The sequence below is a fragment of the Lolium rigidum genome, chromosome 5, assembly GCF_022539505.1.
Source record: "Lolium rigidum isolate FL_2022 chromosome 5, APGP_CSIRO_Lrig_0.1, whole genome shotgun sequence".
NCBI lineage: Eukaryota > Viridiplantae > Streptophyta > Magnoliopsida > Poales > Poaceae > Lolium > Lolium rigidum.
The window spans coordinates 66,688,113-66,714,972 of NC_061512.1; the positions used below are offsets into that span (position 1 = coordinate 66,688,113).

Below are 26,860 nucleotides of genomic sequence, written 5' to 3' on the forward strand. Positions count from 1 at the left end.
CCGTTTCATGAAAATGTGAGCATTTTTTCTGCATTATTCATGTAAAAGGTCGGCGGGCTGTTATTGTATCAAGCAAACAAATACCAATCACAGATTGTATATTTTAAGATGCAAGCTGATCGTGTCATCATAATATGCATGCTAAATCCAGCCTTAGTTGCATACTGGGGAGATGCAAGCTTCCATTGGTCGGTTAGTAAGATTCGTTTGCTTGAATACATTAATTTGAAGGGAATTTCATAGCAATAAATTTATTTTCATATGGAACACAAACGTTTTGAAAAAGGATGTTTGAAATAGAATGAGCTGAAATAAGAGAACACTGATCAGTTATGCCAAATAAAAACCACGATGCTCTGCCGGAAACGACTCATTTGTTTCCTTTAACTTTTATTTTTTCGTGATTGGGAAAATCAGATTGCTTGAGAAGTCGAGAGTCTATTTTAATAAATCCAATGAGAGCGACTACATAATAAGAACTGAAATATATGATAGTGCTGCCAAAATCATGCTAGCTCTTCAAGTTGACATATAAAGTTAAATTTAAGGTTGAGTTGGACTTTTTACCGCCACTCATGCTTCGTTGGAGGAGATATAATGGAAAAAAGGTAATTTCAGGATATATTTATATCGATCGATTTATTTTGTGACAAACTTAGATAGTGCTAACTTTAATTACGGTGATTATTTATTTTCCCCGGTGCAACGCACGGGCACTTTTGCTAGTATAACAAACACGCTCAATATAACAAACAACCGTAGAAAGAACATACATGTGGACTTTTTTCGATAAGGGGAGAGACCCCAGCCTCTGCATCAATTGATGCATACGGCCTCTTTATTAAACTTATTTAAAAGGTCTGAGTTACATGTGGACTATGGTGAAAATTTTGGAGCCTTGATAGGCTACTATACTGGACAGAAGTAAACTCATACATGGCCCCGCAGAACAAAGTTGGCCAAGTAAGCACCGGTGTCAGGCTCATGCAGTGATGTGCCAGCATCACTCTATAAGCCAGGGTGATTGAACTGATTCCCACTGAGCGAGCTCGCCTTCTTTGAACCATAGCGCTACAAACAAGACAGTAAACATGAGTTCATATCATTACATATTGTAGAGAATAGCATGTCTAAACCAATTGTTGAAGCTAATATGCACGCCACATCACTATGTACATGATGACGTTTGCATTAAGAAAAATCCGAATCTCCTTTTAAGAGCATCTCTAACAGAGCCCGAAAAAGTGCAAACCAAAAAAGTGGTTTTCAGTCTTCCGAAAACGATAGTTCGTTCGAATTTGGCAGTGGCGCAGATTAGAAACCGTAAAAATGGAACTGAAAAGCGGAATTTGAAATGGCGCGGGTAAATTAGGCGATGATCATAGTTCGACATCAAATTGATGCTCCGATTGAGCATCAAAACATACATTGTTCATAAAATTAAAGCTACATTATACTGGTACACCGGCGGGCGCTAGTTAGCTAAAGCAAAATGCGGCCAATATAGTGACCTACGCGCGTGGCGATGCCGGTGGTGGCGCAACGATTCGGCGGCAGAGGGCGCCGACGCTGTCGTCGATGATCTTCACGCGTCGTCGGCGTCAAGCTCGACTATTTCGAGCTTGACACGGCGGACGCGGGCCTCCCGGCGGCCCCCCTCGTATTCACGAATGAGGCGGACGGCTTCCGCCTCCTCCCGGCGGAAGAGCGCGCGAGCCTCCGCCGCGCTGATGGCCTTGGTTTGCGCAAGGACGGCGTCCTCCTCGTCGCTGCCGTGGACATAGTCCCCGGCGGAGAAGGTGGGCGACCGCGCGGGGATGAGGTCCTCGTCGTCGCTGCTGTCCGTGACGGGGAGCCGTGGTGCGCGGCTTGACTGGCCGGACGACGAGCCCTCACCGGCGTTGCCGTACCTGGCGAGCTTCCTTGGGGGCGTGAGCCCCCAGTTCGTCCACCGGCGGGCGCTGCGCTTGCGCGCGCCCTCCGACCGGTTCCATTTGCGCCGCTCCGCGTCGGTGCGGAAGACGGGCGGGCGTGGCGGCGAGTTGCCGCCGCCCAATCCGGCGCCACGGCCTTGGGAGCCTCCACGGGACGCCATCGCGTGGCGGCGGGCTGTGGATTGGTGGCTGGGGCAAGCTGGATTGCTCGCCGGAAATGGTGAGTGGCAGCGGCGGAGGGAGAGGAACGGCGGAGGGGAGTAGGATTTGCGACCCAAACTCCCCTCCGCGAACTCTTTTAATAGGGGCCGTTCAGGCAGTTGTTCGGGCCCTGAACTTATTTTACGGGCCGGCCCATCTTTTCGGCCACTGATCTACGACACATTCGGCCCGAACCCGTAAATCCGCCGGAAAAGTTCGGTTCTGGCGGGATTTACGGGTTATGTTAGAGATGCTCTAATCAAGTCAATTAAATTCAGTATTCAGAAGAATCAAAACACAACTTAAATTTGGAATCAGAAGTACCAGGTCTTGCAATTCTTTATTGGATCGACAGGAGCAGAACACAATGGCTGAATAGTGAGCTAGCGACAAACTGAATTGTTGTTAAACTTACCGACTTCACGCTTGCCATTATCAGGGCTGTCACTTCCGTGGATAACATTCCTGAAAAGCAAGAGCCCATAATAATTTCATTTATAAAGGCTATGGATGGAGGCGACATCAACTAAAATGCAACATATGTAATGCAGTGCGAAGACATGAAAACATGTAGATGCCAACCTTCCTGTTTGAACTGCAAGATCACCCCTTATGGTCCCTGGTTCAGCTTGAAGGGGGTTAGTAGCTCCTATCAGTTTGCGAGCCGATGCAACAACACCTGCACCCTCCCAGGCCTGACAGGACAAAATAATAAATAATTTAAATGCAAAGAACGATCAAAGTGCAGAACTGGAGCTATATTAATTTCTTTACAAATACATACCATGCAAACTACAGGACCAGAAGTTATGTACTCTATCAGTTTGGGAAAGAAAGGTCTCTCGTTCAGATCCTTGTAGTGCTCCTGAAGTAAAGAGAGAAGAAGGGATATAGTGTATACAAAAGCAAAAGCATTATCAATTCACCGGCTCAGCCCTCAACATAATATCTTGTGCTTTGTTCAATGGCACATGCCAGTTAAAGAAAAATATGAGTATGTGCGTGATGAGTACAAGAGTCTATGGTCAGCATCTGTAACCATAATTAAATGGGGAGCATCTTACATGACCAGCAAGGTCATAAGTCGGGGCATGATGTTCTATTGTGCCAGATACATTTGATGACTGGCATTTTATCAATTGCGAGTGATCAATGATACCATTTGGAATAATTTTAAAACTGCTACAAGTGAAAAAAAGATGTTGCTTTGTTGCGTATAATGACAGGAAACATTTTGGTGGATAAGGAACTTTTAAGAGCCATATTCACTTCGAAATATTTAATGCATTTTTTAAGCAAACCTGAGCCAACTCCTTAGGGCACTGAAAAAGCTTTAATCCCTTCAGCAAAAATCCCTTCTTCTCGAAGCGAGAAATAATCTCTCCAACCTATGTGCAAAAACTGTATGTTTTAACTGAACTGAAACAAATAACAAATACAACCAAACAGAGAGAAGTCAAGAAAGACATACCAGACCACGCTGAACACCGTCAGGTTTGATCATAATGTATGACTGCTCAATTTCCTGGAAAAATAACAAAAAAAATCTAGTTTAGCGATATGTCATAGACAACAAAATAAAATTAGACGCTATTATATCTTCTTTCATTGGAAAAGAAATATTTGATATGTCAAAATTGAGTTCTTGTTTTTTTTCAAGTAAATAGATAAGCTAAGTTACCACTCTTAAATGAGAAAACATACATCTTTCAGGCATCAAATATGAGCACACAAAGCAAACAAGCAGACTACAAATATCCAAATTAGTGAAAGGTCTTAATTATTCGGCAAATTGGAAGATCGCCTTGTCTCAGTGTGAGAGAATGGAGAACTAAGTGATGTTCACAATCTGGACAAAGTTAGGTACTCTTCTAGTCTCAGCTTGGTACAGAGCTGATTTCTTAATTAGTCCCTAAAAATTACAAATAACAAACAGTGATGATGACACTGGGTCGTGTTTAGGCGTGTAGCCACATGGTTCACTGGATTAATTTCCTTTGATGTCACTGTCGAGCCACAAGGAAATGTATTTCTGTAATTAATGGTTAGTTGCGTCTTGACTGGATTGAATGAATTAGATTACTATCTACCATCTGTACACTATTAAACATTTCTAAAGTTGAGAAAATTTTCTCTCGAACAGAAACTTGAGAAGGATGCTTTTGTGATTACTTTGGGGAGAACCGGAAAATTGTAAACGTGCTGGAGCAGGTTTAACAAATTAATACAAAACCATGAGAAGTGAACTATCCCAGAACAGACCCCTACTCTGTGGTCATACACGTGTTGGAACAAAGAAAGTCAATTAGTTGACAACAGGGCCTTCTAAAAAGGAGTTGGCAGAGGAAACTCAGGCTATGTTCCATTTAACATTCTTAAGTACCCAACAAATTGTTAAATAATTCCAGAGTTCCACGATCAGAGCACAACACAACACAAGGTCAACGTTTTGACTAGAATTCTGCTGAACACAAGATTGTAATATACATAGCAGACATAACCAATTATTTACCGCATATTATTAATTTTCCAGGAATTTCAGTGCAAGTTCCATAGCTAGGGAAAAAAAAGTATAGACAATAAACACGCACTCAGTTTTGTTATAATAAAAGCACACCAGAAATAGTGGCGAAATAAGTATATCTACCACGATGTGTCGAATTCTAAAGTTTGCTTGGTCCAGCCTGGACTTCTAGTACCCATTTTAGGTAATTATTATCTGTGTGACTATTGGTAGGAACCAAAATTGAAGTGGAGTTAAGGTGTTGGTTCTTTCAGTCTGTTCCTGAAGCACAGTGTTGGCAATATACAGTACTTACGGATGCTGCATTGTGTTGGTTACCAAATATAGGTGTCACTTTCGTTCACATGGTGCACTATCTTGTGCTGTGCATGGTCAATTAGTCACTGGCAATTAAAAGGGAAACCAAAACTGAGCACAACCAATACAACGGTAAAAGAAAAAACTACTGTAGCACAATTCACAGCACCAAACAAAAATTACGGTCCTAGCCGGCCCTAACCTCTTTGAAACTGCGGGATAAGGCAAGTAGGCAGGAGAAAAATCTAGCGAACTAACCGAGGAGGCGAAGATGCGGTTGTTGGGGGTGACGCGAGCCACCCTGGCCGCCCTCCCGCTCCACCCCACCGCGCCCAGCCCGACGCGGCCGCGGCGCCTCGAGGAAGCGGCGGCGAAGGAGAGGGACGCCGCCGGCCGGAGCGAGGCGGAGCTCCGGTGGCCGGCGGCGGCGAGGGCAGGGCCTGTTCTGGCGAGCGCGGCCATGGCGTCCATCTCTTGAGGTCCGTGCAGAGGAGACAGGGAAGCACGCGCACTTTTGGATTGGGAGAAGATGCTTCGCTTCCGGGCTGCGCTGCGGGCGGTGAAGATAAAGTGCTTTACGCTTGAATGGACTGTTGATGTATAGATGGGATTACGCTAGAGTGGAGCAAACACGTATTACAGGTACGTGTACGTATCTTTACGTCTTCGGTGTGACTACACGGAGTAGTTCGATCACCACCAGGTCCACCACATCGCACATTCACACAGCGCAACACGGAACGGCGCGCCGACCAATCACCTTCCTCCACGTACGCAGTCGCGGTGGGCCCACTCGCAGAATCCCGGCTTGCTCTCCTTCCTCCGGCTTCGACGGCGATGGCAAGCCGCCACCGACGAGCCCGCCATCCCTGGCTAACGTTACTCGCCTTGTTGCCGCTCACTGGCTCGTGGGTCCGGCATGGAGGTATGGTTCACCTGTCAGTGACCCATTTGGACTTCACAACGCGTCCGGTCGGCCTTTTACCCTGGGCCCACATGGAAGCGACCCCACCCCACCCCACGGGCTGAAATGATACACGCTCAAGTCCATCTGGGCCCGCTCGGCAGACAGACAGACAGCCGCGTGAGACAGCACCCACCACCTTCTCTCTCCTCTCTCCCATTCCCCTCTCCAGGTCGCCGGCGACCTCTCCGCCGGCGTCCCCGCCGAACCCCGCCGCCGCCGCCGCCCCCATTTATCCGATCGATAGGCATCTCGGACCTCGTACCCCGTCCCCGTCCGCAGACCCACCGCGCCTCCCCGCCCTGCCCAACCCGCCCTCGGCCCCTAGCGCGCCCCTACACCCAACCGCCAGCGGGCACGAGCGCCGGGACGCGGGTGCGCGCGGCCCAGATCCACCGATCCTCCTGCCGCCATGGACGACTTCCAGGGCCTCCTGGCCCGCGACTTCGGCCTGCGTCCCCAGGGCAAGGCCGCGCCCATGTCGGCCGCCCGCGCCGCCGCGCCCGCTGGATCCGCCAGATCCGCCGCCCCATCCGCCCCCTCCTACGACGACCTCTTCGGGGCGGGGGCCCCATCCTCCGCCCCGCCGCCCGTCGACCCGGTCTTCGACTTCGGCTCCTTCACCGACCCCTCCTCCACCACCACAGCCCCACCCAAGCCCAAGCACTCCTCCATGCCCGTCTTCGACAAGCCGGTCTACGACGACGACATCTTCGACGGGGTGCCCGGGGTCAAGACCTCCTCGGGGCAGCAGTACGAGGACGTGTTCGCGGGGACCCAAGCGGCGGCCCCCGCCCCTGCCTACGACGACCTGCTCGGCGGCTTCGGGAGGAAGCCAGAGGCCAGGGAGAAGTGGAAGCCCGCGCCCGCACCGCCATCCTCGGCGGCGGGGTTCGACGATTTGTTCGCGGGGATCGGCCGGAGCAGCCCGGCGAAGCAAAGGTAACTGGGGTTTTTTTCCCGCGATTTTTGTGTAATGAATGGCACTGCACTATCTATATATACATGTGGAACGTAGGAGTCATGCATGCATGCATGCTTTCAGTTGCCTTGAGACGACGGATGATGAGCCCAAAGCGTTTGGCGGTGCTCACCAACTGGGTAATGAGAGGATCGCGTGGAAGTTGTAGAGTTGGGCAAATCGTGCGGTCATATACGACAGCGTATCTACTCAATATTGCATTGAGTACAACTTTCATTAACGTGTAACATACGAGCGTAAGCATGCTTTCAGTAGTCTTGACTATTGAGACAGATGAACCCAAAGCATGCTTTCACTAGTCTCGACTCTTGAGACAGATGAACCCAAAGCATGCTTTCACTAGTCTTGACTCTTGAGACAGATGGACCAAAAGCTTTTGTCGGTGCTCGCCTACTGGGCCACGAGGGGATAACGCGGAGTCGCTCAGTTGGCCAAATTATGCAGTCATTGCGTACAACTTCTATAACGTTTAACATAGGAGTCTATGCATGCTTCCAGTAGTATTGAGACAGCTGAGCCCAAGGCTTTTGTCGGTACTCGCCTACTGGGCCACGAGAGGATCATGTGCAAGTTGTTGACTTTGGCAATTTATGCGGTCATATACGACGCGTATCTACTCAATGTTGCATTGAGTACAAATGTATAACTTTTAACGTTTCAACGTGTAATAGGTTTGCGATGGTAATTTACACCAGTTCAGTTAGTAATGTATTTATGATTTTTTAGCTCTACTACACTGTGCCACTTGGGCCTCTATCTATATATGCATCATGTACATAGTGAAATGTACCATATGTTAGGGTAGGTGCAGGTAATTTGGATCGATCTGAGTCTGAGACCAGTCATGTACTAGTTGCATCTGCTAGGCGCCTTTGCAATACAAGTTTGACCAAATTCAGTGTATGATTTGGCACATTGGGTTTTTGGTGCTTTCTAGTGCATGGTAGGCGGGGCGGCGGTTTTCGAATTTAGTAGAGTCAGTTAGCATAAAAATGAACTTCAAACTTGTAAGGGGTATCCAAAATAACTGGAGCACAATGCAGTGGCTTATGGTGAGGCATCTGCCGACTTTGATTGAATCGACAGTTGATAGAACTGTATCAGTTTGCATTATGTTGGGTTCTGTTTAACAAATGAAATTGATTATTAAAAATTAAATGATGCATTTAAAACTGAACAATTTAGTAAATTTTAATTATACTGAAAGCTCCCTGATCACTTCGCACTATGTTGTTTGTAATATATGCAAGTTATCTTTAAATATGCAATGCCCCAACCAATTTATAGCCCTTCACTTTGTTGTTCAGATTTGACGCCAGCTATTGTGAGTTTTGATACATTGGTACATGAATTTGTGAGCCCTATGCATGCTTTGTGTTAAGTTCACATTGATTTTTGAGCTTTCAGAGGAAAGTTAGGACCTATTGCTTGATTCAGTTGATTAATGAAATTTCAAATGGGTTATGCAAGAAAGTTGATGAGGTTATGAGCTTATTCGGTGCTACATTTACGTGGATCTCTTGCAGTTAAGAAAAAAAAACACGATTGAAATTGATGAGGTGTTATAAACTGTGAGAGATTTTCTTTTTTTTTCTTACCTTTTTTACTCTAGTGCATGTTAACTTCCTCACAAACGTGTCCAGTTTGTAACTTGCTCACAAACATGTCCAGTTTGTAACTTCCTCATGTTATAAATCTCAGGGAAACTGCTGGTACCAAAGAAAAGCAGGTGCCTACATCTCAGCCAGCTAGCATGGCAAGCGACCCCTTTGCTGTTTTTGAAACGACTTCTACTTCAGCCCGTCAATCCTCTGGGATATTCTCTGATCCCTTGGATGAATTGGGTAGGAATTCAAAACCTCAAAAAGACCATGGTAATGTTACTGTTGACAGTGGTCTATTTGAGGGTGCTAGCACATTCAGTCAGGTCCCAAAATCAGAACATTTGTTTACCTCAAAATTGAGTGACGGCTCAAAGGAAAGCAATGGCTCAACCAAAGCCCGAGACTCAAGCCCTGTGCAAAGTTTTCCCAAAAGAAACTTAGCCCAACAACCTTCTGTGGATAGCTTTGAAAATGTGTTTTCGCAGTCACAGTCTGCTCAGTATTCTGATGTTCATGTTGATATTAGTGCCCCAGGTTCCGAAAAATACAGGGCGAATGGTGTTGATGACCAGTCGCCAAGATCAAATGAATCTGAAGGTGAGATATGGCTTACAGTTTCTGAGATTCCCCTCTTCACACAGCCAACGAGTGCCCCGCCGCCTTCAAGAACACCACCGTCTCTTGCAGTTAAGAAAAAAACACATGAATCAAAAACAAAAAGAAGGGAGGATGATTATCTACGGCAGTCTAGCCAAAACTACAACCATCACAAAAGTTCAGCGAAGCAAACTGCCGGTTCTTCGATGGATGAACTAGAAGATTTTGCCATGGGCAAACCTCAAAAGTCAGCTTATGACAACGCAAATCCTTTCAACGATGAAGAATTTGAGCGGAGTTCATCGGCTGCAGCATCTGCAGCTGCAATGAAGGAAGCCATGGACAAAGCCGAGGCTAAGTTCAAGCATGCCAAGGAAGTACGAGAGAGAGAACGTGATGCAAAGCATAGAAATAGAGAACAGCGGGAACAAGATGATGAAGCAAGGTCGTATGCACTTGATCGGGAAGAGAGAAAGAGGCAGGAGGAACTAGAACGGGAGAAAGAGATGAGACAAAAGGAGGAAAAGGAGAGAGAACAAAGAAGACTTGAAGAGGAGAGGGAACTTGAGCAAGAGAGAGAAAGAGGGAGGGGTAGGCAAGCAGTGGAAAGGGCAACAAAGGAGGCACGGGAAAGAGCAGCTACTGAAGCTCGTGCAAAAGCAGAGAGGGAAGCACGCCAGCGTGCTGAGCGAGTTGCTGTGCAAAGAGCTCAACAGGAAGCTCGTGAGAGGGCTGCAGTGGGTGCTAGAGACCGAGCTGAGAGGGCTGCTGCTGAATCAAAGGAGAGGGCTGCTGCTGAAGCTAAGGAGAAGGCTGCTGCTCAAACCAGGGATAGGGCTACAGCAGAAAGAGCTGCTGTTGAGAGAGCTCAACAAGATGCAAGGAGAAGATCCGAAAGAGCAGCAGTGGAAAGGGCCGCGGCTGAGGTCCGGGAAAGACAAGCTTCTGAGGCTCGAGAGAGGCAGGCTGCAGCAGCAGCAGCGGCAGCGGCAAGAGAAAAACAGAGTAAACCAGATGATCTTGAGTCCTTTTTTGGTATGGGTGCCCGAGCAAACAGTGCGCCTAAGCAAAGGGCTCCAGCGGCGGTGATTACCAAAACCTTCTTGCAATATTCGTGTTTTAATGGCACTTTTTGCTATTTCTTTTCTAATTGTGGAAGTTTCAGGATCCTACGTTTAATTCCCAGACTCAAAGTAGAGGGGCAGCAACTTCTGCTTCAGCAGCATCTATGCGGAAGGCATCATCCACAACAAATATTACAGACGACCTATCTGCGATATTTGGAGGAGGTACTAATCATCCCTAACAGCATTACTCTTTTATTACAATTTGGCAGTTTTAATCTTCATTTCGTTGATTTATGTTCTTTCAGCTCCCATGTCATCTGATGAATTTCAAGCGGTTGAAGGAGAGAGTGAAGAGAGAAGACGTTCTAGGTTGGAGCGGCATCAACGGACCCGTGAACGAGCGGTAATGTTGATATAATTTCAATAAGTGAACAACATTGTTTATCAGAGATTGCTCTCCTCTGTCAAAAATTGTTGTTATTCATAGTTGATTGTATATTCCTGGTTTTATCTTTTGAAAAAAAATCTATGATAGTGGAATTGTGATGCATGCAGAATTATAGTGTTGTTTTTTAACTTCTCTTTTTACGCAGGCAAAAGCTCTTGCTGAGAAGAATGAACGGGATATGAATGTTCAAAGAGAGCAGGCGGAAAGGGATGTAAGTACTCTGCCATGATTGATGGGCCGATTTTTCTTGTCTTCTCTCTAGTAAACATCATGTAATACTGCCTCGATATATTTTTATTCACTCCATGGCAATTCCCTGGTTGCCTGTCTGTGCAAGGGTATATTATTCTGTTCTATCAGTTGATTATTATTGTCTGCTAATGGCTAGTACCCTTAAAAAAAATTGCGATGTCTTTTAATTTCAGAGAATTTCGGAATCACTAGACTTGGAGATTAAACGATGGGCTGCTGGAAAAGAAGGCAATTTGCGAGCACTGCTATCAACTATGCAATATGTGAGTCCTTGAACTTCTAAAACTCAAGCAATTATTATTTATCCCTGTCAACTATCTGTTCACTCCCTGTGTTTTATCCTTCTCTTAAACAGAAGCTACATATGTGTTTTTGCTTTGTCTACTTGAACGTTTTACTTTGGTCGTTCAATTTTGTATTGTTATTATGTGTTCCTTAGTTTTGTAATTCATTATGGCCAACACATAGTTCCTTTTGTCTAAGTTTTGTTCTGGGGTTATTTTTTTTGAGCATTTAGATTCCAGCAGTCCAGCTTCCATCTGCATGCTTGACTAAAGTAATCTTTCACTCAATTGACAAGCCATGGTATTGAGGTGGTATTCGATAGTTTTGGTTATTTTCTGGTGCTTTAGTGTACCATAATATTGCCAATGTTTCCTCATTGACTTGCTGGTTGGTGCACGCTAATCCACTCATCTTGTCACTTGGCCATGTCTGGTCGCCGCCACAACCAGTGGCGGGGTGTGACGTAAAGTTAAGCAGGTGCCAATTCGCTTACTAAAGCAGCCACTAACACCTTTTTTCTTGAGAACCTAGTGTTTTCTAGGGGAAAGCTGTTAACACCAAGTTAGAGGCACACATTGAAACAAACTAAAGCTCCGGGCCATCACCAGTTAGTGGGCCAAAATTACTACTCCCTCCGATCCTAAAAAAATGTCGGACATGTCATTTTGCAAACGCACCCTCAGCCTTTCGTTCTTATTAACCCGCACTCCTCTACCAGTCGAAATCGCACTGAATGCGACGGCGTGGTGTGCTTGCTTTTGCTGGCCAGCTGGCTTGCATGTGCGTCTGCTGGTCAAATGCATGCTGCGCAGAGCGCGGACCATGTACCACGCATGCGAGCCAATCAAATTGATTAATTTAGAAGGGGTTAATTATAAAATGTGATTAGACTATGGCTTCCGACACTTTTTAGGATCAGAGGGAGTAATTTTGATTCCAGCGACCCTCCTTCCCTTGTTTCTGGTGAATATGGTTGGTAGGAGCCAACCTCTAGCCAGGCATTTCAGTATCGGGTGAATCTTCATACACATGCAAATAACACAAACAAAATAACTACTCCCTCCAATCCTAAAAAAGTGTAATACAATTTATGTTTTACAATTAGATCCTTCGAAAATCAGAAAAACATGTTGGATGCTCTGCTCGTTGCTCAGCACACAGAATCTTGCTCACGCAACCACGCTCTGGCAACCAGAGGGCGGCACTGGCGCAACCCACCCTCGCCTTGCGCTGCCGGAACCGGTGGTCCTCCCCGCGGCCACGGCCCCTCCTGCAGCGGTGGCGGCCTACAACCTCGGCGAGGCCCAGATCGAGGCAGAGGCGGTGGCCCAACGAAGTTGCAGCGCCGGCCGCGCCGTTGCTTGCATCGCCCTCACCGGGGGGCTGGCAACCCTTGCGCCTCTTCTCGTTGACGGTGGCCACGCACCGCCCCAGCATCTGCTCGGGCGCGTGGTCGCCCGCTACCCTCGGCCACGCCCCCGGCGTTGCAGGCTCCGGCGACCCATCCTCCTCCACAGGGGAGCCGTCCCCCACCTCTGGTCAGCAACGTCGGGCACTAAATTGGCGGCGGCCACCGGGATCCATGGGGAGGCGGCGGGATTGGGGATAGGATTTGGGGGTTTCTATCTGTAACCGCACCCATGTCCTCTGCATGCGGCTGCGGGTTGAAGACGATAGGGTAGGCTGATGTTCGGGTTGACGAGCAAATAAACGCGATGGCTTTTTTACAAAATGTACTGTCCGACAGTTTTTTCGGATCGGAGGGAGTATATGCAAGCAAACTAATACATAATCTAAAGAAAATAGTCAGAAGGATGGGCCACGACCCTGTATATTTTCCAGTTCTCCACTACGCTCCGCCCATGGCCCACAACCAACCCACCATCTCAAACTGCGGATTTGGTGGTCGTCTTCTCTCCTCAGCACACATTCGTGGAAAACTCAGACAAGCCCAGTTGATCATTGGTCCTCCATTAATCATTTTCATGCCAATCTTGTTCCACTTTCCACTATAGGTGCACAAGTTTTCTCCCTTTCTGATTCCTGATATCTCATCATGGGTGGAGGCAGCACATGGGCTGGAACCGAGACTAGTTTACTGCTGACCCTGGTTCCGAATTCCTGAGCAAACCTGTGCTCTGCATACTTGTTACCGGGAACCTCTTCACAGGGAAAGATTGTAGAAGGGCAAAGGTATTGTATGAAGTTTTATGACATACATAGAGAAACCTGTCAGTGTCCTCTGTAAGGAGCAGAGCATCCGTGAGCAAGTAACCCGATATGCAGGCAGCTAGGCTTCTCATGGGTGGGAAGAGGATGAAAGAGAACCTGATATTCCCTCCGTTCACATGAGGAAGGCGTAAATCTTTTGGCACTGCGATCAAGGAGAATCTGAACTGAAAATTCTTTCGCACCCTACCCCTGTTTAATCACTCCGTGTTCATTTCTAGTACCGGATATTAAGGAGTATTTACTATCGCTGGATATTAAGAGAGTCCAATGCATGCACAGACAATTAATGGCGCTGGAGATTAAGAGACTCCCAACCATGCACAGCCAATTAACGTAGCTAGAGATGAGAGAGAATTAAGGAGAATTAAATCTGGATGGATAGAATTTGATCCTTGCATGCCTCATGCGCAAGACAAAACAAGGTGCTGTCGCTACGTTTACTACTCCGCTTTTTTTGAAGAAGAGGGAAACGAGAGGGAGATGGGTATACTCGGAAGGTTAACTATAGTTTTGCAGTTGCGCCTTGTTTTTTGGCGAAAAATCGGAAAAATATTTACGCCTTCTCCATGGGAACTTAAGCTGTATGCACCAGTCAGTCCACCTGAAAGCCTAATTTGACGAGCATCATATTTTGTTATATATCTTAAAGACCATTTTAGTAAATATGCTGCAATACCATCTTGTAGCAACAATGTGATCTGCATTTCTTTCTCATTTGGTGGTTGTAACTAAAAAAATCTGAGAATATGTGGTTGAACAGTAATAGAAGTATAATTTCCTTCATGCCAACAAATGAATACTTTGCTGTTAATGCTACTTGAAGTACAGTCCTATAGATGATGTGAATGCAATTTCTCTAATCTTCAGCCAGACACATGATTATGGTATTATTCTTTCGGGTTATTATAGATGTGTCCGAGCTTCTATGAGACAAAATCTCTTTTCCATTAACAGTCTAAAAGCTACCAAGGCATGAAGCAGTACTAATTTATGACCATGGATTTGTATTATACGACAAGCCAGAAGAGAGGTTCTGTGTTTTACCCAGTGTTAATCTTTTTATTATTACTAAACAGGTACTTTGGCCAGAATGTGGATGGCAACCAGTATCCCTGACAGATCTGATCACTGCTGCTGCTGTTAAAAAGGTGTACAGAAAGGCAACTTTGTGCATCCATCCTGATAAGGTGCAGCAAAAGGGTGCAAATCTACATCAAAAATATATCGCGGAGAAGGTGTTTGATCTCCTTAAGGTGTGTCTTCCTTTCGCTATACACGAATAACAACTTGTGTGTTTCACGTCAATATGATGCTGGCAAGATTTCACCTTATCAGGATTTTTGTTATTCTTTATCTTATGGTGACTACCTTTAAACTGCATATATAAGAGACCTTTGACCGATGTGTGATTTCTGTTTGAGCAAGAAATATGTACTAGACGTCTCTTTCAAGGCTGACCTTTTTTTTTTGTTCCTGTTATTCGTTACAAAAAAAGTGGTCCGTTTAGCCAATGGTGGCTCCCTGAAGTATCTATATCCATCCTGACATTGCTTCCTGTCAATTTGGAGTGCTGTAAGAGCTTGTAAAATATTCCCTCCGTTTCAAATTAAGTGTCGCAGCTTTGGTCAGATTTGATCTAGATACGCATGTATGTAGACGCGTTTTATTGTGTAGGTTCATTCATTTTGGAAAAAAAAAGCTGCGACACTTAATTTGGAATGGAGGGAGTACTTGCGCTGAGCTGCTATTATGCACACATCCAAATCATTGCTAGCTGTTGACTTGCTAGGCTGCCATGTTGGAGTCTTGAAAAGACATGTTTCTAGACAAACATGTGGTGATTCAATTCACTGGACCGATTTAGTTCAGGATTTGGTGTAGCAATGAGCTTATCTATTGGTAAATCTTGTGTTTATACATTAGGAGGTTGTATTTTATTTAATTCTAAAAAAATTGGGGCCTGTGTTTCACAATGGTTTTGCCCTAATAGGCTTTGTACATATTACCAGTACAGTGATGATGACTCTTTGACGTCCCACAATATTTTATTAATCCTTCTCTCTACATTCATTAAACAGGAAGCGTGGAACAAATTCAACTCTGAAGAGCTCTTCTAGACATACTATGAGATCAAGCATGTTGCATGCCCGTCTTCCCCCGCGTGAGGTATTTGAGGAGAATGAAACACATCATCACCTGCTTTGACTGCTCGAGGCACTCAAAGGTGAACGCCGAGTTGGAGCGGTTGGTCAGGGGAAACCGTGAAGTGATCAAAGTGAATGCCCCACCATATTTATTATTGTATTATTCTCTGTTACTCCATCCATCTTCCTTATGCCTTATGCATGTGTTGATTCAATGACAATTCGCAGCTACACGCTGGCGGACCTTCAACCAGTAGGTGTATATTAGCGTCCTTTTTGCTGGGTTGATCGTTTGTTGTGCGTAGCTAGCAGGGGGTGGGGCTAGCGTTGTGAGTTTTGGACAGGTACAGAGTTTTAAGGCCAGTGCTACATGTATCATGGATGTCACCTGTTTGTTGCCATAGTTACTGTTGATATGTTAAGATGCGTTGCTTATAGGGAACTTTTGGAACAACCATTGAAGCTTCTTCATGTGATTATTCTATAAAATTGATCTGAAAATTTTGGTTAGCTGGTTTTCTCAGGCAGTGTTTGTTCGTTTAGGACATTCTTAGAAGAATAAATCGGGTTTTGTTGCATTTACACTAGGGAGATGTGCCTACAGATAAGTACGGGTGCTTATTTTGTCTAAGCACTCTATTTACACTACTCCTTCTGGTATCTTTTAATTGACTTAGATTTGGTACAAAGTCTATATTAAATCTGAGTGAATTAAAAGGGATCAGAGGGAGTAGAAAGATGCTTAACTAGGTGCATCTCCTGTGCAAATAGCATTGGTGTTTAAGAAAAAACCAGGTTTATTTTCATGTGTTGTACATGGCTTTATAGTTGCTTTTTGTAATGATTAGTTCTAAATGGTTTTGCCAATGCCTACACGGGCTTCGGTATTTCTGGTCTTTTTCCCCTAAACCGATATGAAAATAAATACTCTAGTAACTCATCGTCCATACAACGTTGTTACAAAGTAGAGTTAAGCAGTGAATATAACCTGTTATCTCAAGCTACATCATGCAATCGTTATTACCTGGTTGGTTTGGAGATTCTGACAAGCAAAGTTGTGTTTCATCAGGTCTGGCGAACATATATATTTACAAAACTTTGTTGAAAAGCTCGCGCGTTGGAAGATGTTGTGCCCTGCATCCAGGTTGCAGAGAATTTTCCCTCAAAACAAGTTGTAAATTGAACGTTGGTTTTCGACCTTTGGCGGTCAAGGAGAAGGGGGTGCCGAGTCTTGCCGTTGCTGGGCTATGCAAACTTGTTTAAAGGCTTGCACTGCATTGGATCGTTAAAAGATGAAGTGTTAACTAATTTTGTAATGAAGGTGGACCTGCAGCACTAGTTGACACGTTCATTGATCTTAAAATTTGTACTGAGTGGACGAACAAGATGCATGCACCGAAAATAAACCCACCAATGGCGCCTTTGCATCGACATCTGGTATACATGTGGCTGGGTCTGGGGTTTTGAGGTGCAGGGATAGGATAAGCAAATGTGAGGCCTGGTCGACGCTGCCTGAAAGCAAAGCCAATTTGCAGTCGATGCAGGAATGGGTCGGATTATATCATTGAGATGGATTCCGTGATCCTGGAAAATGCTCTCACATCATCTGAGTACTAGGAGGCGTCGGCGCGGCGCACGCCGCGCCCGTGGCATTTTTTTTTTTTTGCGAGAAATCCACCGATCTATTAATAATCATCAACAGTAGTACAAATAAGCCAAAAAGTAAAGAAAATTACAAATTGATACTCGAACCACCTAGCGACGACTACAAACACTAGCACGAGCCGAAAGGCGCGCTGCAGTCCTCACCCCTCCATCACCGGAGTCAGGCAAAACTTGTCGTAGCATTTTGCTTGTAAGAAAATCTAGCATTTTGCTTGTAAGAAAATCGAGTGGTTCTAGATCAGCGGCGTGTATGAAGATTCCCTTGCCCAGACAACAACAACACACTAATCAAAGGGGTACGATAATTGTTCCTAGTGGACTGATTCAGGTGGTGCCGATTTTAGTAACCTACATAGCTATTGACACGTGTAAATAAGCATGACAATGAGGTGGCCATCGTTCCTGTCAGTTGGCCCCATCGTAGCATCACTATCTTTCTCGCCAGAAGAGAGGCTCCCTCTTCGTTCTGGAGGTGATGACTGGCTCACCGATGGCCTTGCCGTCGCATTGTGGCGGAGATGTCGTCGGTCCGAGCGAGACCTATAGGGTCGTCGCGAGGGATCTCCGGCTCACTCTGCAGAGTAGGGGTCAGCGAGTCTGTGGCGAAGAGAAGGCGGGCGGTGGCAGGAACGGGCATGGAGAAGTTTGATGTTGGCGATGTGTGAGTGCAGGCATTGGCGGCTATGGGTGTATTCAGCTGTATTCGTACGAATACCCATTATTCCGAGAGGCCGGCGGAGCAGACGATTGCAGCTTCGGCGGGTAGCAGAGCATCGGGTAGCGGAGAAGGTGACTGCGAGACACGAATCCACGATGGCAAGTCAGCAACACACTGACTAAACATGAACGCAGTGGCCGGTCAGGTACTCTTCACTCATTTTCTGCAGCTCGAGCAGTTGCAGATTAGCAGAACTGAATATAGTATATTAGCATTAGCTGTTTGGCATCGTAGATGAATTCATTTTTCTATTTGATATGAATATTGTATCAGAGTAGATGAATTTATTTTCGCTAGCAGAGTAGATGAATTCAGTTTCACTTCTAATTTCCGGAATTTCTCTTGTTTTCTTGTAATCTAGCTGAAGAAGAAGAGTGATTCTAGAGTATGGCGCAGCCACTGACGGTGAGGCAGTATCGCCAGTCCGAATTCAGCACCTTGCCGTCACAGATCTTATCTGTGAGCTTGTGGACAAAGAGGATGTCAGCAGCGGAAAGCACAAGCCAATCCAGTATCAACCGGTATGCCCTCTTTCTTGAGCTCGTAGAAGAAAAAAATTCTAATTAACTCTTCCTTTTTTCTGAATAAGAAAGTATCTGTGGTGATTTATTTTGTTTTCTTTTTTATTAGTATTAGTATGCTTGGTTCTATTCTGTGTGCTTATGTAAATATGTTGGAACTGAAATAGCAAATTAGAAACTAAATATAAATACATAGAACAGCTTGTTATACAATAGAGAGAACTTAAGACGGGTGAAGACAAAGACAGCCTTCATCAAATTCATTATATTCTCAAAAGCCAATCAAAAGCGCAGAAGAGTAACAACCAACAAACAACAGAAAGCACTAAGTACAGCGTAATACAAAAGTATTATCCAAATTGTTTTCTCGGAAATGCATCAGCTCTTGTAAGTAGACTGGGCACCGAATATCTGTAGCTCCAAACACCTGAATTTAGCTAGGCTATCTTCTCTGAAAATGTACCAGCTTCGGTAGGTAACACTTGACCACTCTAGCTATCTTCTGCAAACACCTGAACTTAAGGACTTAAGAATAACTCTGGCACTGTAATTTGTTTAGAGAAATCAGCACCTGACTTAAACACTAAACAATGCATGAAAATATCAGTAATGCAAGAACATGAGAGGATAAACCTCCATTGAAAAAACCTTACATGTGAACTAACACATCTACATATAGCCAAGCAACAGAAAAACCTACAAATGATGATTGCAGTTCAGAGACAAATATCTGAAGCCTCGCCCCAACTTGACGACTGTGGCAGAGAGGATACTCTAGAAAAAAGGAACAAGTAAAAGTAAAACCATATGAGTTGCATATTTTATAGAAAATGCAAGAACAGACACCATAAAAGGAAGGTTACATGTAAGCTAGTGCATCGACTTCGGCTGAGACGATGGATGTTCTTTGAAAAGGACTGAAGTGAAAAATGGGGAGAAACCATCATCCTGAATTGAGCCTCAGAAATAGAAAATCAGCAATGGATGTTGACTTGACAAAGACCCAAATTGTTATAATTATATATATACATAACTATTAAGAATCGCTGAGAATTCAGAACCAGTGTGAAAAGTATAATGCATATAAAGTTTTGCGATACCATCTCTTATAAAAAAAAAAGGGTCCTTTATAGAGCCTGAACCTAGCAGTGAAACCAATAAAGCTAGCAGACCCCACACCACGGATTAGTTTTGCCTCAACTATTTGAGATCAGAACTTGTAAAGTAATGCTGACAAAAACTCATTATACCAAAAATATTTTCAGGTATAGCATATGTATGTGAAAGGTGGAGCTATCACAAAAGACCGACTGATGAAGGCACCATAACCAGCTAACACGGCCTCACATACCATTCTTACATAATCATGTGAGAAATATGAATAATATAATCTGATTCTCATTTCACATGGGGTATTGTGAATGCTAGAAGGAAGGTTTGAAACATCATTACGAATGATTATTTCGGCACAATGTCTCTGCATTCCTAATATTTTGAGGAAAATGTTATTAAGCCACTATTTAGTTGGTTACTTGTCAGACCAAAACATAAATCACTCCTAACCACAGACTCAGAATTTGTTGCAGAGAGTAAAAATGGTATATTACAGAGCCATGAAACATATCACCCTATATGAGATCATCAAGTAATGTGAACAATATATATATCTTGTATGGCAAATTCGCTGAGTGAAGAAAGTGAGAGCATAACAAATACTAAGGGATTCATAACATACTTGGAAGAAAACTAATTCGGGACAACATCTATTATAATTTTCCAACAGTAATCATTCCTCACAATTCTTTCCAGGCCTTAGAGCCTCAACTCACAAAAAATTATGCCGCCGCTGAATGAACTTTATACATTGAGCAACCATTTCATAACAGGTAACATCAGTCTCCACAAAATACTATGCACTGAAGAAGTCCACAATCAAGAAACCATATTTCCTACTCTGATGTATAGGAATGAGAATTCTTGGAGAAGCTCCCGAACCTGATCTGAAAAATACTACTGCCCAGATCGATCCATGTTGAGGCCAGGGCTCCAGTAAGTGTCAGGCTTGAAAGATACTGGCTGCTGACGCTGGACACACGTGGCGAGAGGCGGCCATCTTGCACGAACAAACACAATTCAATCAGGAGTTGGGCATAAAAAAAGGTATATTACAGTCCTATGGAACATATGAAATAACTCTTTATAGGATGCCAATTAGGTCATGGGCAATTCACAAAATAGAAAGGAACGCAATGGCAAGACGGTAGACACATAGGAAAAAACAGGAATCTTACTGACGCTAGCTTGTAGAAGAAACTTGCTGATGCTGTGTGTTATAGTCTTACCTTGGTAATAATCATTTCAAAATGAGACAGAGGGAAGATCAGTTGCTAATATGAGCTGGAACCTGCAAGGTGAAATGGCCTTACATCTTGAAAACAGATTCTAATGGAGAAGTAAAACATTACAATTTAAAAAACATATACTGATCCCTATATCGAAAGTACCTAAGGAAATGCAGAAGTAGGTACATCTAGACAGTTTATGTTAAACAAAGCCAATAAGTTGCATAATTACCCTACATTGTGGAGAAGACAATAGCCAAGAGAAATTGTACCTTCATTTTGAAGTAGCAAAAGTTTAAATCACGCAAATGTAGGAAAACTATTAAAGTGAGGAAATACATATGCGTCTACAGTTAGCATATTTTGCAAACAGACATGACTTGTTTAGTACATTAATCAAAGAACATTGTTATGGACGCTAGATAATCCTTAATTTTACACTGTCTACTTTCAGGTACGGTAATAATGAACCAGCACTATTAAACATTCAAACAAAATCATAACATAAATGAGATATCAGAGTAACTTTGTATCCATCGATTGTGCAATTAATAAGAAATTCTTCAGCCTGCTCGCTTGCTTATCCATGGGCTGAACATGGTTCAGTTCAAATCCTCTTTGGGTAGACTAATACCCAGGCAAGGAAAGGCCTGGAACAAATCAAGAAAAGGTTCAGTTTATTGAGGAATTGCATTGAACATAAAAAGAACAAATGCTCCACTTGGCAAACCTAGTAACCAATAACGTATTGATTCTGAAGGTAGACATATGCAGAAAATAGATGATCGGGAGAGAGATTGGGCAAGAGCAACCAAATAGACCTGACCTTGCAGGACTCTGGAACAGTGGCATAGGTGCTTGATCGGGCCTATCTGTAGTCATGGCCGCCTCCATACACCAGCCACTATAGCGATGGAGAGAAAGAGGCTGCCTAAAAGAAATACTGGATCAAGAAGGCAAGATGTAGAAATCCAGCTCGAAGGCCATGATGTTAGGCCTGGATCGCATCGGCACCAACGCTGCTAGTCCAAAGCCGGCTACAGCTCCTGTTCAGCCTGTTTCTCCCTGTTGGTACCGCTGCTCCCTCCAGAGCTGCTGATCTCTTCTGGTCCGGCGGCGTGAGGGGAACTCGTGGCTGCCCGCTCAGGGAAGTGTGGCTAAGGAGGAGACGGGCGGAGGGCTGAGGAGGAGACGGGCAAGGGGATTTTTTCTACTCACATATGGAGAGTGGAGAAGATGAGAAGAATCCATGATGTTAGGCCTGGATCGCATCGGCACCAACGCTGCTAGTCCAAAGCCGGCTACAGCTCCTGTTCAGCCTGTTTCTCCCTGTTGGTACCGCTGCTCCCTCCAGAGCTGCTGATCTCTTCTGGTCCGGCGGCGTGAGGGGAACTCGTGGCTGCCCGCTCAGGGAAGTGTGGCTAAGGAGGAGACGGGCGGAGGGCTGAGGAGGAGACGGGCAAGGGGATTTTTTCTACTCACATATGGAGAGTGGAGAAGATGAGAAGAATCCATGATGTTAGGCCTGGATCGCATCGGCACCAACGCTGCTAGTCCAAAGCCGGCTACAGCTCCTGTTCAGCCTGTTTCTCCCTGTTGGTACCGCTGCTCCCTCCAGAGCTGCTGATCTCTTCTGGTCCGGCGGCGTGAGGGGAACTCGTGGCTGCCCGCTCAGGGAAGTGTGGCTAAGGAGGAGACGGGCGGAGGGCTGAGGAGGAGACGGGCAAGGGGATTTTTTCTACTCACATATGGAGAGTGGAGAAGATGAGAAGAATCCATGATGTTAGGCCTGGATCGCATCGGCACCAACGCTGCTAGTCCAAAGCCGGCTACAGCTCCTGTTCAGCCTGTTTCTCCCTGTTGGTACCGCTGCTCCCTCCAGAGCTGCTGATCTCTTCTGGTCCGGCGGCGTGAGGGGAACTCGTGGCTGCCCGCTCAGGGAAGTGTGGCTAAGGAGGAGACGGGCGGAGGGCTGAGGAGGAGACGGGCAAGGGGATTTTTTCTACTCACATATGGAGAGTGGAGAAGATGAGAAGAATCGAGAGAGGAAGAGAGGTGCTAGGAATTTTCTATCTGGTCAAAGAGGTGGGAGGATCGAGACCAGAGAGATCCTTTCCTTGTCTTTCCTGGGCTGTTCGGGGTGACCGGCAAACCGGAAACCACCGGAAAAAATAAACAGCCAAAAAAAATCAGAAACCTATAATTACCGGGAGAGATAAGGAAACAATCTGGAAAGCCCAACGTGTCAAGCAGCAACCGATGGAAGGTGAGGAAAATTAGGGCATGAACAGTACATAAATGAAAGAGAGAGCACAAAATCAGCCAGCCTTTATATAGGTTATAATAATAATGACCTGCCTCGCCATGGTGCACTCTCTTCCACGAAGCAATACGTCTTCTTCTAGTTCAAGGTTGGCATTGTGAAATACCCAACTTCGCATAGGTTATTGTGGAGAAAATTGCAAAAAACCACCACAATTGAGGCTAGGGTATCTAAAAACCACCTGGTAGCTTTTTTTTTTTTTTTTTTTTTTTGCAAAGACCACTACTTCTATGGTAACAGTTTTGGAGAAAGCACTGATCGACCACTTACGATGGCTAAGTGAGTTCCTGGCAAGTGGGGCCTGATGTTAGGCTGACGTGGCGGGGCAGAGATGGTCGGCTCACGAGCGCCGTTAACGGCGTAGTATGTCTGAACCGCACCCGGTCGGGTCGGAGCAGTTTAGGTCAGGCATTTGGCCACTCCACTCGAGTCTCCCTCGGTCGACATGGATCTCGGCGGCGGCGGAGGCGGCGACGGCGGCGGCTCGCTGCGGAGCGTGATGGCGACGGAGACTCGAGCGGCAGCCTCCACGTCGTTGGAGGCGCACGAGGCGGTACGGGTTTCTTCGACAGCCCAGGACTGTTGCGGCAGCTCTAACCCCGTAGCACCGGAGTCGGGGTACCCGACGGTGGCGGCGGTGGCGGCGGTGTAACATCTCAACTCTGTTTATCTAAATAAATGGGTGTTCATCAGCATTGCATGCATATAGTTTGCATTTGAGTAAAATTTTACATCAAAGTTTAATAATTTTCAATTATGCAAATCCCTCTCTGTTTCTTCTCCATTCAAAATCTCTCAAGATTTTATAAAATAGACAACATGGCATTGTTATTATTCAATGAGCCATGTGTTTTTATTATTCTTTGGCAATTTTTGAGTTCAAACAAAATTCAAAACAGAGTTGAATTTGAATTTGAAAAGAGAAAGAAAAAAAACCAGAAAAGGAAAAGGAGAAAAATAGAGAGAAACCCTCTCTCTCCCTGGGCTCAGCCCACTTCCTTCCCTCTCCCCTCTCCCTGGGCGAACGGCCCAAGTGGCCCAAACAGCAAACCCACCCCAGCCCAAGATTTCCCCCAGGGGGGTTTTCGCGAAACCGTCTTCGTCCCGTGCACCGAAGCAGGTCGCTGGCGCACGCCCGGCCGCTCGATGGCGCCGCCGGACAGGATGAGCTCCGCCACCCCCCGGCGGCCTAGAAGTAGCTCGCCGCCGCCGCCCCGAACCCTAGCTCCCCCTATTTCTCTCCCCTACGCACTCTCCTTCGCGAAAATACCTAACCCTAGCTGACAGTGACCGGCCGGCCGCCGCTCGATTCGCCGCCGGCAAGGCTCCCGGCCGTCGCGGACCACACCCTCGTGCTAGCGATGAGCTGCTGCTCCTCCTCGTCCCCTCGCCTCACTCCCTCTTGCCCTCTAGCCATGCCAGCCTCGGGCACTTGCCCCGGCCGCCGTCGGGCTTCGTCTCCGGCGACTATTCGCGGGCGGCGCCACCGCCAATCAACTCCCCACGTCGAGGCGCCCCTTTTGCCCCTGCTTGCGCGCCCTATTGCGTCCCGAATCGGTGGATTGAGCTCCATCTGAGCTCAATCTCGAGCTCATGGCCGGCTGACGTCATGATGACATCAGCATGACGCCATATTTAGCTTTTCTTTATTTTCTATATTTTCTCGTTATTAATTTACGTATTTTCTGTAAATAGAAAAATAATGACATGTGGGTCCCCTTGTCAGAATTTTAATAATTTAGGAAATGTTTAGAAAAGAATAAAATTATGATATGTGGGTCCAAATTGTTAAACTTTTATTATTTTTATATATATTTTTAGAAATTGATTTAAAATGAATTAAACTTTGGAAATTCATAAGTAATTCATTTTAAATCAGAAAATATAAAATTATATATCGAAATGATCAGAAAAACAAATCCTAGCTGTTTATCCATGTTTCATACATGCTTGAACGAATTAAATATGGAGCTTTAGTAGAAACCCTAATCGACCCTCTCAATCCGTTGGGATTCGATGCCGAACCCCTCAATTTCCATCGATGCACCTAGGGTTACCCAAACCCCTTTAATATGACATGTCATCATATTGTATGTGCATTGCATTGTACCATGTCTTGATCGTGCTATTCCTTTCCGGTGTTTGGTTCTTCATGATAGGGACCGAACGTGAACCTGAGATCGACGCCACCGAAGAGCAGCACCAGATCAACGACGGACAAGGCAAGCCCTAACCTCGGTTCATATATGGTTTCGAAATGCTTTACTTCGGTTCTTACATATTGCATCCGCTTCAAATTTGTTTTATCGACGAGTTGTAGATATCCTATGTGTGCATATTCCATCCTTGTAGCCCAGAGTTCCTGATCCACCGCTCCCAGCAAAACTAGGTCTGAGCTTGTTCGCATCGCTAGAGCCATATATGTGTTATGCTTAGCCATGCTTAGCTGTTGAAATCTGATCCATCCGGTTGATGAATCAGAGCTATGAATGAACCTAGTTTGACAGGATGACGTGGTAAGATCAGTGATGTTGTTAATAAACATGTTTAACGGCTTGGATGGGCCGCCACATGAGGATGTGGTGATTTGACTCGTTCTCGCCAATACTAGGACCTGAGTTCTCGCCTTCGGAACCAAGACTGAGCGTACAGCCACACGGGGCCCATGGGAACCCCTTGGCCTGAACTTGCCTAGCTTACCCATGAGTCAATTAGTTTGCGAGTTCCAATTGCCATACGCATGGGGAAAAGGTGGAAAAGGTTTTCAAAGTGCATCATACAGGGCGTGGCTAGGGTGAAGGATGCTGGAGGCATTGAACTGGATCCCCTGCTGACAAGGGATTAACTTGTCAATGCCTACAAGTTGTAGACTTGGGTTTTCGTGGAAGTAGAGGGCAAGTAGATCTCGAAGGTTTCAGCCGAAAAGGTGCTCGACCGCTAAGAAACTAGGGTTTGTTGACAATGAAATCGATCCTTTCTTTGTCCCTCGACTCCCCTTATATAGGAGGCGGAGCCGAGGGTTTCGTATTACACAAGTTACAAACTCCGGAAACTCTTTGAGTTCGACCCGTGAAATTACAAGTCTCTTTATTCCTAATCTATCTCTATTTACTATAATCGATACTTTACTAGGTTTCCGGACTTCATAATCTTCGGGTTATGGGCCTTCAATAAACCCCGGGTACTACCTTTGGCAGGCCCATCCGGGATGCCTATGTCAGTAGCCCCCGAGATTTTGCTTGATTCGTAGAGTCGAGTAAAATCTCGATCGCATTCTTCGAGTCATTTACAAACAACTTAGTCAGGACATACATATCTTGTGCAGGGATATTGGTAAATGGGGCTGGTTCATCTGACGGATCAGGTACCAGTTAACTGCTCTCGTGGAAAACCCGCAAAAACCTACTTCAAGGTCAAGTCCCTGGACATGACCCCGGAATACGGCGTAATTCGACATGTGCCGCTTGAGGACTTACCCATGAATCAAATTCCAGTCATGTTCATAAAATCCATAGCTTGTCCGCTAGGAATGTTTCTTCGCATCCGTTGATACGGAAAAAAGTAGCAGAGCGCGATGCGGTGCGATACCACGCCACTCGGGACGGAACCCGGGGACTTACCTTCGTAAAGTTTTAGGGCATCCGGAGATTTTATCGCGGCGGACGCGCTCCAGGAATATATTTGTCGAGTACCTTTATCGGCTGATGGAATAGCCAATTTTATCGAGTCATGTAATGATAATATCTTGACACTCCCGATG

General features: G+C 45.4%; 2 protein-coding genes across 2 annotated transcripts; one reads left to right on the forward strand and one right to left on the reverse strand.

The window, feature by feature from the left end:
- Positions 1-723: 723 nt before the first annotated feature.
- LOC124654352 (nucleoside diphosphate kinase 2, chloroplastic-like) lies at positions 724-5,502 on the reverse strand. The gene is made up of 7 exons (XM_047193363.1): positions 5,215-5,502; positions 3,607-3,660; positions 3,437-3,523; positions 2,920-3,000; positions 2,718-2,830; positions 2,551-2,600; positions 724-1,071 (listed from the first exon to the last, which is right to left on the reverse strand). Exons 1-7 carry the CDS (start codon positions 5,425-5,427, stop codon positions 1,004-1,006), a joined length of 666 nt encoding a protein of 221 aa, XP_047049319.1. The 5' UTR covers positions 5,428-5,502; the 3' UTR covers positions 724-1,003.
- A 769-nt stretch (positions 5,503-6,271) lies between these two features.
- On the forward strand, positions 6,272-15,966 carry LOC124654351 (auxilin-related protein 2-like). Its single transcript, XM_047193362.1, has 8 exons — positions 6,272-6,862; positions 8,604-10,188; positions 10,269-10,392; positions 10,476-10,573; positions 10,764-10,829; positions 11,044-11,133; positions 14,464-14,640; positions 15,466-15,966. The coding sequence occupies exons 1-8, from the start codon at positions 6,333-6,335 to the stop codon at positions 15,502-15,504; spliced, it is 2,709 nt and encodes a 902-aa protein (XP_047049318.1). The 5' UTR covers positions 6,272-6,332; the 3' UTR covers positions 15,505-15,966.
- The last annotated feature ends 10,894 nt before the right edge of the window (positions 15,967-26,860 follow it).